The 14,084-nt window shown below is 44.1% G+C and overlaps 1 protein-coding gene across 4 annotated transcripts in view; it reads left to right on the plus strand.

Moving 5' to 3' along the window:
* grip2a (glutamate receptor interacting protein 2a) overlaps positions 1-14,084 on the plus strand; it is a 53,786-nt gene that overhangs the window by 2,256 nt on the left and 37,446 nt on the right. For all 4 annotated transcript variants that reach the window (XR_014379992.1, XM_082959890.1, XM_014134917.3 and 1 more), the window contains exons 2-9: positions 3,249-3,323; positions 5,048-5,183; positions 6,464-6,609; positions 7,141-7,227; positions 7,326-7,401; positions 8,140-8,285; positions 11,537-11,684; positions 11,936-12,105. Coding sequence is in view for 3 of the 4 variants with exons in the window: in XM_082959890.1 (XP_082816016.1) it covers positions 3,249-3,323; positions 5,048-5,183; positions 6,464-6,609; positions 7,141-7,227; positions 7,326-7,401; positions 8,140-8,285; positions 11,537-11,684; positions 11,936-12,105 (984 nt within the window). In the remaining variant the exon portion in view is untranslated. The remainder of the gene's footprint in view (positions 1-3,248; positions 3,324-5,047; positions 5,184-6,463; positions 6,610-7,140; positions 7,228-7,325; positions 7,402-8,139; positions 8,286-11,536; positions 11,685-11,935; positions 12,106-14,084) is intronic.

Consider the following 14,084-nt stretch of genomic DNA (forward strand, 5'->3'; position numbering starts at 1 on the left):
TGAGTCATGATACTAAAGTGGATGAAGGGTTAATTGAGTGCAGAAAACAACACAGAACAGCAATACCACCCACACACATGTCCAGGGTTGTGGAGTACATGTAACTGAAAAAAGCAACAACTGTAATCTGTTACATGACCAGCAAAAATATTGTAATCGGATCACAGATACTTTTGAAAAAATAGATGATTAGGCTTCTTCTAGGGTTACTTTAAAATGCAGAAAGGATGTTTGCGAAAAAATACTTTGATACCTTCCTGTTTTCTCAATGACATTCAAATCAGCATTGAAAAAAGGCACAAGTTTAAGTTTGTTCTGTCTGCCTGAACAAGTCTGACCACAAGCCAGAGACTACTATGGCAGCATTTACACATGCAGCCCAATTCTGATACATTTTTCCCGAATTGGTCTTTGACCAATCAGATCAGCTCTGAAAAAGATCTGATGTCAAACGATCTGATGTGATTTGTCAAAAGACCAATAGTGAAAAAATTGTTCTGCCTGTGTAAACGCAGCCTATGACGACACACCAAATGCGTTTGATGGATCGCAGGAAAAGAGCATGAATAGTTTTTTTGTAGAATGCAGTGCAAGCTGCAGTATGTCCTGCAATTGTCCGACTGTTGTACTATTATTATATTATGACCAACTTGAATAAGCGCTTGGAGGTATTACGACAGCAGTGGTGTAGCCTACGGGCTATACGGATATCACTTAGGCCTATTAGCCTACTGATATCAACATAGCAATTAGGACTATGTGAATCACACTGCTGTTCTCTCAATTATTTGCGCCTTACGGATTGTGGTTGTAATGGATGGCCGTTCACAAATGTATAGTTATATTTTACCCCAATAATGGTTGAATTGAAGAAATGTAGGCTAAGTTGACCATCAATCATTGTTAATGGGACCGGTGGACAGACAGCCAGTGAAAAATGCGCTCTTGCAACAGCAGAATAGTGCGGATCCCAAATACAGTGTAGACATTGTTAATGTTGTTCATTTTTTACATGTATTATTTATTTAACCTTTTATTTAACTAGGCAAGTCAGTTAAGAACAAATTCTTATTTACAATGACGGCCTAGGAACAGTGGGTTAACTTAGCCTTATTCGGGGGCAGAACGACAGATTTTTACCTTGTCAGCTCCGGGATTCTATCCACCAACCTTTCGGTTACTGGCCCAACGCTCTAACCACTAGGCAGCCTAGTGTAGCTGGAAATGGTAGATTGTACGCCTATGTGGATATTACATTAAAACAGAGGCCCATTATCAGCAACCATCACTCTTGTGTTCCAATGGCATGTTGTGTTAGCTAATCCAAGTTTATAATTTTAAAAGGCTAATTGATCACTAGAAAACCCTTTTGCAATTATGTTAGCACAGCTGAAAACTGTCTTTCTGATTAAATAAGCAATAAACTGGCCTTCTTTAGACTAGTTGAGTATCTGGATCATCACCAACTGTGGGTTCGATTACAGGCTCAAAATGGCCAGAAACAAAGAACTTTCTTCTGAAACTTGTCAGTCTATTCTTGTTCTGTGAAATGAAGACTATTGCATGCGAGAAATTGCCAAAAACTGAAGATCTCGAACAGCGCTGTGTACTACTCCTTTCACAGAATAGCGCAAACTGGCTCTAACCAGAATAGAAAGAGAAGTGGCAGACCCCGGTGCACAACTGAGCAAGAGGACAAGTACATTAGAGTGTCTAGTTTGAGAAACAGATGCCTCACAAGTCCTCAACTGCCAGCTTCATTAAATAGTACCTGCAAAACACCAGTCTCAACGCCAACAGTGACAAGGGGACTCCAGGATGCTGGCCTTCTAGATTGTGCTGACCTTCTAGGCCAGCATCCTGGAGTCCCCTCTTCACTGTTGACGTTGAGACTGGTGTTTTGCGGGTACTATTTAATGAAGCTGCCAGTTGAGGACTTGTGAGGCATCTGCCAGTGCAGTCAAAAATGTGGTTTTCCTATGTTTTATATATGTTTCGACACTGAGATTGAAAGAATACTACGGAATTGTGAAATTATGATAATGCACTTTTAGTGTAACAGCTGTTTGAAAGGATTGCCTGAAATGTCAGCTTTTTTGGCTGGGTGGGGTTTGGTCCGCCTGATATAAGTTAATAGACCAATAACAAGAGTTGGCCCTCCTCTCTGCCAGTAGCAGCTAGTTTTCAGATTACACATCCCTCCCATTAGGCTCCTCCAATTAGGCCCTTCTCTCAGACCACTCCCAGACAGTCCTGGCAAAATTCTTTCTTGAAATATTTTTGTTTCTTTTTGACCATTTTAATTCCAAACAGTCACAGTAAGGTACTTAATTGGTACCCAGAAATGATTTGATATTGAGATTAAACGGCTGCATTGGACCTTTAAGTGTGTAATATGCTGTTTAAATCACTTGGTTGAAAAGGTAGTCCTCAGTGGACTGGATTAAGGAAGTGCAGCGTCAGATTTCTCATCATCATGAATGCTGACATACCCATGCTGCTGTATCCAGCTTCAAACAGCCAGGCAAAGCAGGGCCACTGCTAATCTGGGCCCGGTGCTGCTGTGGCAGAAATGGCTCCCACTGTAAAAAGAAGATCCTATAAGAACAGATAGAGCATTTCCTGGTTTCCTCTGTAGCAGCTGTTGTAGATGACTGAAAATGGTTGTATTCTCCACATGCCTGAGCAGTCCATTAACCACAACATGTTCCCTCAAGAGTATTTCCCAGCTCAAACGTATACTGTATGCACCATCTTGGTGCATAATGTTTCACTGCAAGTAGAAGATGCCTGTGGACAGAGATCTAGGATCAGCTACTCCAAATCTAAAGGCAACATTATCTTCAGATCAGCGTCTATTGGAGCAAATTCCATTTACTCCTAATGTGTCTAATAGGGTTCTCTGTGTGGCTTCTGTCTCACACTAAAACTAGCTGTCTTGATCTCTTGACCCTTCCCACTATGTTACTGTGGAAACAGAGCAGCGTGACCTTCCGGGTCACAGATTGACCCGCTAGTATTCTGTTTGAGTTTTTTCCTGTTGTACCTCTCTCTAATGTCCACATTCCCTCTAATGGGGATCAAAGGGTTAAATGAGGCCCTGGCAGCTGTCAGCGTATAGATGGGGGATGTGTTGGTGTCAGGTTCCCCCTCCTCCCTCTCCTCTCTCAGGTTACACATTCCTCACATACTGTAGTAGTTCTCCAAACATCCAGATTATTCACCAAATGTTCCTTTCATTGTTCCAGATGACGGGCCCTACTCTAAGGGCAACAAGGACTCTGGAGGGACCGACCATGCCTCCAGGAGACGCAGTATTGCAGGTACAGTGGGGTTACACCTTACTGTGACTTTCAGTGATTCCACTGTTTCTCCTCTGTGGTACCATGTCCAATATTTTCAGCCTTACTCTCTCCAAGATGTAAGGATATCTGAAGGAGTGAAGCTTTTCAATGGGATTGTTTGATCACACATGTTCCATCATGTCTGCGCTGCGTTGGTTGATAGGTGTGGCACTGTTATGAATATCTCGTGCTGTAGTGCTTAGATAAGGAGGAAATCTGCCTATGTAGCATACCTGTTGTTGGAGACTAAAGGAGTCCTCTCACCCCGTGGATTTAGTATGATTTAACAGCACAGCACAATGTGGCCAGAGCCAGAGACAGAATGGGACCAAGCACATAACCTCCACAAAAAACTACAGCATCTGAAGGCACTACAACTAGATATCCATCAGAGTTAGTGTCAAGACCAATTTATCCTAAATTCTGTTCAGGAAATGAATACATTTAATTTAAAAATCTGTAATAATTTCCTTTTTTTTGTCAAGATTTACTTTTTTAATTAATTCACTGAATTCCATCCCATTATGGGGAATGTACTGAGTTTAAATGTAGCTGACCCCATCCCCTATCCATGACATCCATCAGTTTATATGTAGCTGACCCCATCCCCCATCCATGACATCCATCAGTTTATATGGAGCTGACCCCATCCCCCATCCATGACATCCCTCAGTTTATATGTAGCTGACCCCATCCCCTATCCATGACATCCATCAGTTTATATGTAGCTGACCCCATCCTCTATCCATGACATCCATCAGTTTATATGGAGCTGACCCCATCCCCCATCCATGACATCCATCAGTTTATGTGGAGCTGACCCCATCCCCCATCCATGACATCCATCAGTTTATATGGAGCTGACCCCATCCCCCATCCATGACATCCATCAGTTTATATGTAGCTGACCCCATCCCCTATCCATGACATCCATCAGTTTATATGGAGCTGACCCCATCCCCCATCCATGACATCCCTCAGTTTATATGTAGCTGACCCCATCTCCTATCCATGACATCCATCAGTTTATATGTAGCTGACCCCATCCCCTATCCATGACATCCATCAGTTTATATGGAGCTGACCCCATCCCCCATCCATGACATCCATCAGTTTATATGGAGCTGACAGCATCCCCTATCCATGACATCCATCAGTTTATATGTAGCTGACCCCATCCCCCATCCATGATGTCCATCAGTTTATTTGGACCTGACCCCATCCCCTATCCATGACATCCCTCAGTTTATATGTAGCTGACCCCATCCCCCATCCATGATGTCCATCAGTTTATTTGGACCTGACCCCATCCCCTATCCATGACATCCATCATCAGAGAGTAGATGGAGGGGGAGAGGAGATTGAGAAAGTGAGTCAGACAGAGAGAGATAATGAGGGGTAGAGAAAGAGACAGAATGTCAGAGGCAGAGATAATCAAGCCGTGTTTGTAACAGTTCAGACAAACAGACTCTGTGTCCCAGATGGATGCTGACTCAGTGACTCTGTCCATCCACTGTTCCTCCTGTGTTTTTTCCCTGTGTCCCTGTTTTCCTGTGTGTCCCTGTGTGTCCCTGCGCGTCCCTGTATGTTCCTGTGTGCCCCTGTGTGTCCCTGTGTGTTCCTATGTGTCCCTGTTTTTTCTTGTGTGTCCCTGTGTGTTCCTATGTCCCTGTTTTTTCTTGTGTGTCCCTGTGTGTGTGTAGAAGACTACCGGGGTGTGACCACCGTGGACCTGATAAAGAGGGAGGGCAGCAGCCTGGGCCTCACCATCTCCGGGGGGTCCGATAAGGACGGCAAGCCCAGAGTGTCAAACCTACGGCCAGGTGGGCTAGCTGCCAGGTGAGATCTCCACTGAGATGACATATCCGTAACCTGGCAACCGCAGCGAGCTGTCTGCATGTGTTACCCACACCATCCACACTGTAATACACCGCCTCACACTAACCTGGGGATCATAAACGCTGCAGGAGATCAGCTGTTTACTGGGTGATGTGGAGCCTGGAAGTGATATTCCACCAGAGCATAGTTTAGGAGAGGGTCCCCTATGTTAATAAACAAGATAAATATGGATGTTCCCAATCACACATACTAAATTAAATTACATCTTACTACAGTGAATTAATTGGTATTAAGTTAATGTAGAGATAACTGTTTTAAGCGACGACCTGCTTTATTTAATTGCCTCCCAATTCACTTGGTATTCATAGTGATTTAATGTTTCTATTTTGGAGTGTGGAGCGATGTTATTTCAGTAAAGATAGTTGAATTAACATTCAATTCATATAATTTGTCCTTATGTCAGCCACAAAACGCAGTGGAAAGCTCTCTCACGCTTCAGAGTGACTAAGTGGCATGTGACTGCAGCCTCTCATCTTTATTTATTACACACACACACATATTAAATACTGGAAAATGAAATTCTTTCTGCCACCACAACAGTGTCTCAGTATAGAATGTGGTCGACCGACTAGATAATCATGATATTACTTAACAGCATATCTCACTACTATTATAACTATTACACCACTGACCTGTTCGCTTGTCGACTCGGTTGGTCTCACATACACAATATATCTATGTTAAGATGAAAGCGTATGACCGTGTTTGGTAGGCTCATGCTGATGTGTGTGTCCTGAGTCACTGTAGCGATTGGCAGTAGCCCAGAGGTGTAGCAGAGCAGCACATCTATTTAATTAGCATCCAAATGAGCATCGTGTTGACTCACAATGTCACATGGGAGACATCATGTGAAACATGTCTCTCATCTCTATCTTTCTGTCTGTCTGGAGATTTCTAGGGTTGCATCTATTTGCATAGCTTGTGTTATAATTAGACAGACTATCTGCTACAAAGATGCCAAACATTAGTCATGACAGGGCGGTGATGAAGATACACAACAACATTCTGAAGCCATGAATCAGGAGATTAGATGTTGTTTTCAGAGTCTATCATTAGTGGGACCAGGAGGTTTTCTTAAACATGTGACCCAACCAACCTAGAGTTATTCCCTGGCTAAGTGGCATGGTCAGGAAAAACTCATCAAGCAACGTCTTCAATGTTCTCTGCTGGGGATGTGCTCTATTGTAGCTCTAACTGAGTGGCTCTATCTCTCCTTGTAGGAGTGACCAGCTGAATGTGGGAGACTACATCAAGTCTGTGAACGGCATCAACCTGTCCAAGCTCCGCCACGATGAGATCATCAGCCTGCTGAAGAACATAGGGGAACGTGTGGTGCTGGAAGTGGAGTACGAATTACCTCCTTTTGGTATGAGCACTTCTAGTGTGTATAGTCCTGCGTCTATTATAGTAGGTCTATAATATCCATATATTTTCAAATAACATATACAGTAGTGGAGATAAGGTCAACATAGCTTGCCTTTGTTCTTGGTTGAAAAAGCTTCCAATTCTCTCTGTTGTTGTATTCTCATAATGGGACATTATTCCAGTACAGTAGTTGTCAGTTTATTTCTGGACTGGTCATTTTCAATCGGAAGAAACGCTCATTATTGGCACAAATGGAATGAATGGAATGTGTTTGATTTCTTTGATACCTTTCCATTCCAGCCATGAGCTGTCCTCCCTCCACTGGATGATCCAGTTTTTACCCATAAGGACCAAAACAGCAACCCAGCAATGGGTCGCAACTCACATTGGCAGTTAACACTAACCCTGAACACAAGGACCATGTACAGCAAACAAGAGGGGAAAAAAGCTAAGATAAAATAATTCAAGGTTAAAACACTGAATGTGAATCATGAATGTGACAGTTGTTCTCTCTCTCCCCATCTGTTTTCAGTCCGGAATGCTCCCTCGGGTGTCATATCTAAGACCATAGAGGTGTGCCTATACAAGGAGGGTAACAGCTTTGGATTCGTCATGAGAGGTGGACATCATTCAGTCTGCTAGAATGTACAGTGTGTATAATGATGGGTGGCAGAGGATGAAAGATTGAACCTGATCGCGTGTGTTCTGCTTCTCTAGGAGGGTTCCATGAAGACTGGCACAGGTCTCGTCCTCTGGTAGTGACCTACGTACGGCCCGGGGGTCCTGCTGATAGGTAAAGACATGCAGAGGTGTGTGCGCACGTGCGTGCACACACGTGATTATTCCCTCATGAGTAATTTCACATGAGTAAGCGATTAAGAAGCTCTGGAATGCCTTGTTTTCAGTCAGTGTATGGATCTGTGTGCAATCTGTACAGCTTGCTGGACCTGGTTTTCTCTTTGCCATTTGTTTCAATGGCAAATGCTATTGAAAAGATGTAGTGATGCGTGCCCCCCAGACCTATGGAAATGCAGTCATGCATTAATGTTATATCCACATTAACAGTATAAAGAGCAAGCTTCATCCTAAGGCTAGGGACTAGCTAGCTGAATGCTGTACTGCACTGTTTCTGTCCAGGATTTCTCAGAAGATTAAGGGCAACATACATTGTATATACATCATATAAAGCAAACATGTTGAGTGTACTGTACACCATGAGAGAATATATAGATATTATTTATGCTTATTCATTTATGTTCATTCATTTCCTGAGAGGTCAGAGGTAGAATCTATCTTTTACCAGAGAGCTGTTTGGTGGGAGCTGTTTGGTGGCGAAAGCTGACTGTACTGCAATGTCCAAAACACCCCCTTCTTCCCTTTTTAATGTTCCTCTATTCCTAGAGACAGCAAACAGAAAGATGGTGACCATGTGATGTGTCTGTGTGGACGGCGTGCCTGCATTTGATGCCCTCTCCTTCATGCACACTTAAGGGTTAGTGTTCTCTCACCTCTCTCTCTGTCTCCCTACCAGAGAGGGCACACTGAAGGCTGGTGACCGCGTGCTGAGCGTGGATGGGATGCCCTTAAACCGAGAGAAGCACGCTGACGCCCTCACTATGCTGATGCAGTGTAGCCAGGAAGCCCTGTTCCTGATTGAGTATGACGTCTCCGTCATGGGTGAGCACACACACGCTGGTCGGAGGGGTATTATGTGAGAATACGGCAGGCAAGGCAACATCGCTCTGAGGGTAAATTATGCGCCCGTTCCACAAGAATGTATTAGAGCGAGTGTTTGTTGCTCACAAGCCGCCACTGGGGATTCACACGACTACAAAACATGTCAACACTTAGTAGGAATGGTACAGCAGGTACATACAATGGAACAATAAATACTCTACTGATTCGAATATAGAAGTCGACTCTATACCATATGTAAGTAAGCCAAACCACCCGAAAGTTTAGGATTCTTTTTATTGTCTTTCATTTTGCATGTGACATAGAACGGTTTTATTCATCAAAATGAAGCAAAAAAACAAAAACAGAGATCTAGGCTTTCATATACCCTAATTAGAACTAGTGCCTCACAGTTAGACAGTCAGTTAGACAGACAGATGTTCCTGCCCCCGAAAGAGTCTCACAGAAGGGTGCAGAATGTTGAGGACCAAGAGCTTGCGTCAGTTTGGCATGGTCAAATGTCAAATAACCCTTCAGTCAGTTCTCCTCCGATAAAAATAAATAAATACAGAAATACTTCATTTACATAAGTATTCACACCCCTGAGTCAATACTTTGGAGAAGCACATTTGGCGTCGATTACAGCTATGAGTCTGAGAATATAGAGCTGGCGGGATTTTCCATGCACCGGCAGAACAGAGACGCTACCTCTGGTAAGACGAGGGGTGGGGGTTTGTTTATTTTTGTCAATAACAGCTGGTTCGAGGTATTAACAGAAGTCTCGAGGTATTACTCTCCTGAGTACCTTATGATAAGCTGTCGACTGCACTATCTACCAAGAGAGTTCTCATCTGTATTATTCGTAGCGTCTATTTACCACCACAAAGCGAAGCTGGCACTAAGACCGCTCTCAACCAACTCTATAAGGCCATAAGCAAAGAAGAAAATGCTCACCCAGAAGCGGCGCTCCAAAGTGGCCGGGGACTTTAATGCAGGCAAACTTAAATCAGTTTTACCAAATTTTTTACTCCACACACAGAGATGCATACAATGCTCTCCCCCACCCACCATTTGGCAAATCTGACCATAATTCTATCCTCCTGATTCCTGCTTACAAGCAAAAACTAAAGCAGGAAGCACCAGTGACTCGCTCAATACGGAAGTGGTCAGATGACGCGGATGCTACACTACAGGACTGTTTTACTAGCCCAGACTGGAATATGTTCTGGGATTCATCCAATGGCATTGAGGAATACACCACGATTCACCCACGACTGCGTGGCCAAACACGACTCCAACACCATCATTAAGTTTGCTGACGACACAACAGTGGTAGGCCTGATCACCAACAACGATGAGACATCCTATAAGGAGGAGATCAGAGAACTGGCAGTGTGGTGCCAGGACAACAACCTCTCCCACAATGTGAGTAAGACAAAGGAGCAGATCGTGGACTACAGGAAAAGGTGGGCCAAACAGGCCCCCATTAACATCGATGGGGCTGTAGTGGATCGAGTCGAGAGTTTCAAGTTCCTTGGTGTCCACATCACCAACGAACTATCATGGTCCAAACGTACCAAGACAATCGTGAAGAGGGCACGACAAAACCTTTTCCCCCTCAGGAGACTGAAAAGATTTGGCATCGGTCCCCAGATCCTCAAAAGGTTCTACAGCTGCACCACCGAGAGCATCCTGACCGGTTGCATCACCGCCTGGTATGGCAACTGCTCGGCATCTGACCATAAGGCGCTACAGAGGGTAGTGCGAACGGCCCAGTACATCACTGGGGCCAAGCTTCCTGCCATCCAGGACCTATATAATAGGTGGTGTCAGAGGAAAGCCCAGAAAATTGTCAGAGACTCCAGTCACCAAGTTATAGACTGTTTTTTTCTGCCTCCGCATGGCAAGCGGTACCGGAGCACCAAGTCTAGGACCAAAAGGCTCCTCAACAGCTTCATTCATTGTTCGCCTTATCCTTACCAGTTTCTCAGTCCCTGCCACTGAAAAGCATTCCCATAGCATGATGCTGCCACCATCATGCTTCACGATAGGGATGGTGTTAGACGGGTGATGGGCTGTGCCTGGTTTTCTTCAGACTTAGCACTTTGCATTCAGGCCAAATAGTTGCATTTTTGTCTCATCAAACCACAGAATATTTTGCCTTATGCTCTCAGAGTCTTCCACGTGCCTTTTTTCAAACTCTGTGCATGCTGTCATGTACCTTTTTCTCAGGAGTGGCTTTCGTCTGCCCACTCTCCCGTAAAGCCCACATTAGTGAAGTGCTGTAGAGACTGTTATCCATCCGGCAGGTTTTCCTATCTCAGCCAAGGAACTCTGTAGTTCGGTCAGAGTGGTCACTGGGTTCTTGGTCACCTCCCTGACCAAGGTCATTCTTGGCCTGTGGCTCAGTATGGTCAGACGGCCAGCTCTAGGCAGAGTCGAGGTTTTCTGTATTTTTTACATTTCCCAATGATATTCTCTTGGAAATGTTCAATACTCTAGAATTTTTTTTATACCCTTCCCCATATATACAGTACCAGTCACCTGGAATGCATGTCCATTAACAGGTGTGCCTTGTTAAAAGTTGTAAATCACTTGCTCCATGCCAGGGGGCTTTACTGCCTAACTTCATCTGGGAAACAGAATACGCCCCTCAGAACAGCTGTAAGTAAGTGACAGTCAAGCCTGGGTTTGTCAGCATGGGTCTGGGACACTCCTCGGGTACGGTGACACTCCCCAGGCAGTACAAGGTTGGACTTGAGTCTCAGACAAGATATCAGACGAACTGACGTTTCACTGAGAGTTTCCCAATCTAGTGGACCTGATTTTCTCTGTTTCGTCCCTGGCTTCTAGCTCTGTCAATTCTCAGTTATCACTGGATAGCATGTCTCATACTGTATGTCATCAGCTGAGACAGCTTGACTCTGTGCTGCCGGAGTTAAATGTTAAGTGAGGTGGGTTGAGGTGAAGTAAATGGGAATATCCTTGTTTGGAATAAAGTGGGAAAACATCATTAACAAACCAAATGTCCCCTGAAATAAAATAATGGGGTCTTCAATTTAGAGAGAGGAGATAATGAAGACAAAGTAAATGTGGAAATTATAATTATAACATTTCTTAAGTACTCAGACACTGATTTCATCACTGTACTGTAGTGACCTTATTAACCCAACACCAAGCAACCTCATCAATTCACTACAGTACTATGGATATTCCACCCTAATGCCGTGTATGTCTGTCTGTCTGTCTCTCAGAGTCTGTGCAGCAGGCCTCTGGCCCCCTGCTGGTGGAGATAGTGAAGTGTCCTGCAGCCAGCCTGGGTGTCAGCCTGGCTACTGCAGTGTACAGGAACAAGCAGGTCATCGTCATTGACAAAATCAAACAGGCCAGTGTGGTGGAGAGGTGAGCCAAGCCTCCTGTCACAAACAATGTCAAACATTTTTACTTGCATACCAAAGAGATCATACTGTATTTTGCATTAAAATAGCTTTATACTAAATGTAATATGCTTTTCTACTTTCAAATCCCTCTCTGTCTTTCCTTTTCCTACCTACCTCTCTCTCTCTCTCTCTCTCTCTCTCTCTCTCTCTCTCTCTCTCTCTCTCTCTCTTTCTTTCTTTCTTTCTTTCTTTCTTTCTTTTTCTTTTTCTCAGGTGTGGGGCATTGCATATAGGTGATCTTCTCCTGTGTATAGATGGGACCAGTACTGAGCACTGTTCCCTGATGGAGGCCACGCAGCTGTTGGCCCAAACCTCTGACATTGTTAAATTGGAGATCCTGCCAGCCAATCAGAGCAGACTTCCCATGAGACCTCAAGACACAGGTCTTTATATTTTTATTTATTTAACTAGGCAAGTCAGTTAAGAACAAATTCCTATTTACACTGACGGCCTACCAAAATGCCTCCTGCGGGGACGGGGGCTGGGATAAAAAAAATATATATATAGGACAAAACACACATAACGACAAGAGAGACAACACAACACTACATAAAGAGAGACCTAAGACAACAACAGAGCATGGCAGCAACACATTACAACAACACAACATGGCAGCAGCACAACATGGTAGCAGCACAAAACATGGTACAACATTATTGGGCACAGACAACAGCACAAAGGGCAAGAAGGTAGAGACAACAATACATCACACAAAGCAGACACAACTGTCAGTAAGAGTCTGAGTGAAGAGATAAAAAAATGTGCAGCTCGTTCCAGGCGCTTGCTGCAGAGAACTGAAAAGAGAAGGGACTCAGAGATGTGTGTGCTTTGGGGACCTTTAACAGAATGTGACTGTCAGAACAGGTGTTGTATGTGGAGGCCTAAGAGGGTTTTATAAATAAGCATCCACCACTGGGTCTTGGACGGGTATACAGAGATGACCAGTTTACAGAGGAGTATAGAGTGCAGTGATGTGTCCTCTAAGGAGCATTGATGGCAAATCTGATGGCCGAATGGCAAAGAACATCTAGCCTGCCGATCTATAAATTACGTCTCATTAATCTAGCATGGGTAGGATGGTCATCTGAATTAGGGTTAGTTTGGCAGCTGGGGTGAAAGAGGAGTGATTACGATAGAGGAAACAAAGTCTAGATTTAACCTTAACCTGCGGTTTTGATATGTGGTAAGAGAAGGACAGTGTACCGTCTAGCCATACTCCCAAGTACTTGTATGAGGTGACTACCTCAAGCTCCAAACCCTCAGAGGTAGTAATCACACCGGTGGGGAGAGGGGCAGTATCCCAACACTCTCCAAGGCGTCCTCTCCTCCCCTCTTCACAGTCCTTTGTTTATGCAATGTTTAGGTAGTTTTCTAGCTAGTAAGATGGCACCAACAGATATGGCAGCTCTGCTTCTAGCTCCTAAGCAACTTTGCAGTATTTTGTTTTTTTGTGTGTTATTTCTTACATTATTAGCCCAGAAATGTTTTTGTGTTATTACATACAGCCAGAAATAACTTTTGGATATCCGAGCGGCGGTAACTCACCAGCATTATGGCCAGGAATATGACTTTCCAGAATTGGATCCTTTGTTCGTACCACCCAGGGCAATTGAACTTATTCTAGAGGCTGCTCCGGCAGAGAAGAGGTATTCGAAGTGGACCTCTAGTCCGACTCAGGAGGCATGCATACCATCCACCGGTTCCGAGTATATTACTTGCTAATGTTCAGTCTCTGGATAATAAAGTATTTTATTTTTTATTCATTTTATTTCATATTTATTTAACTAGGCAAGTCAGAACAAATTCTTATTTACAATGACGGCCTACACCAGTCAAACCCGGACGACGCTGGGCCAATTGTGCGCCGCCCTATGGGACTTCCAATCACGGCCGATTGTGATACAACCTGGAATCAAACCAGGGTGTCTGTAGTGACACCTTAAGTACTGAGATGCAGTGCCTTAGACCGCTGCTCCACTCGGGAGCCCAGGGCGAGGATCTCCTTCCAGAGAGACATCAGGGATTGTATCATACTCTGTTTCACGGAAACATGGCTCTCTTGGGATATACTGTCCCCGTCCATTCAGCTATCTGGGTTCTCAGTACATCGCGCAGACAGGAATAAAGAACTTTCCGGGAAGAAGAAATGTGGTGTTGTATGTTTCATAATTAACCCGTATTACCTCCCAAGAGAATTCTCTACGATTATAGTCACAGCTGTGTATATTCCCCCTCAAGCCGGTTTCCATGACGGCCCTCAAAGATCTACACTGGACTTTATGCAGACTGGAAACCACATATCTTGAGGCCGCATTTATTGTAGCTAGGGATTTCAACAAAGCAAATTTGAGGAAAATGCTAC

This window comes from Salmo salar, chromosome 13 (assembly GCF_965601325.2).
Source record: "Salmo salar chromosome 13, fSalSal1, whole genome shotgun sequence".
Taxonomy (NCBI): Eukaryota; Metazoa; Chordata; class Actinopteri; order Salmoniformes; family Salmonidae; genus Salmo; species Salmo salar.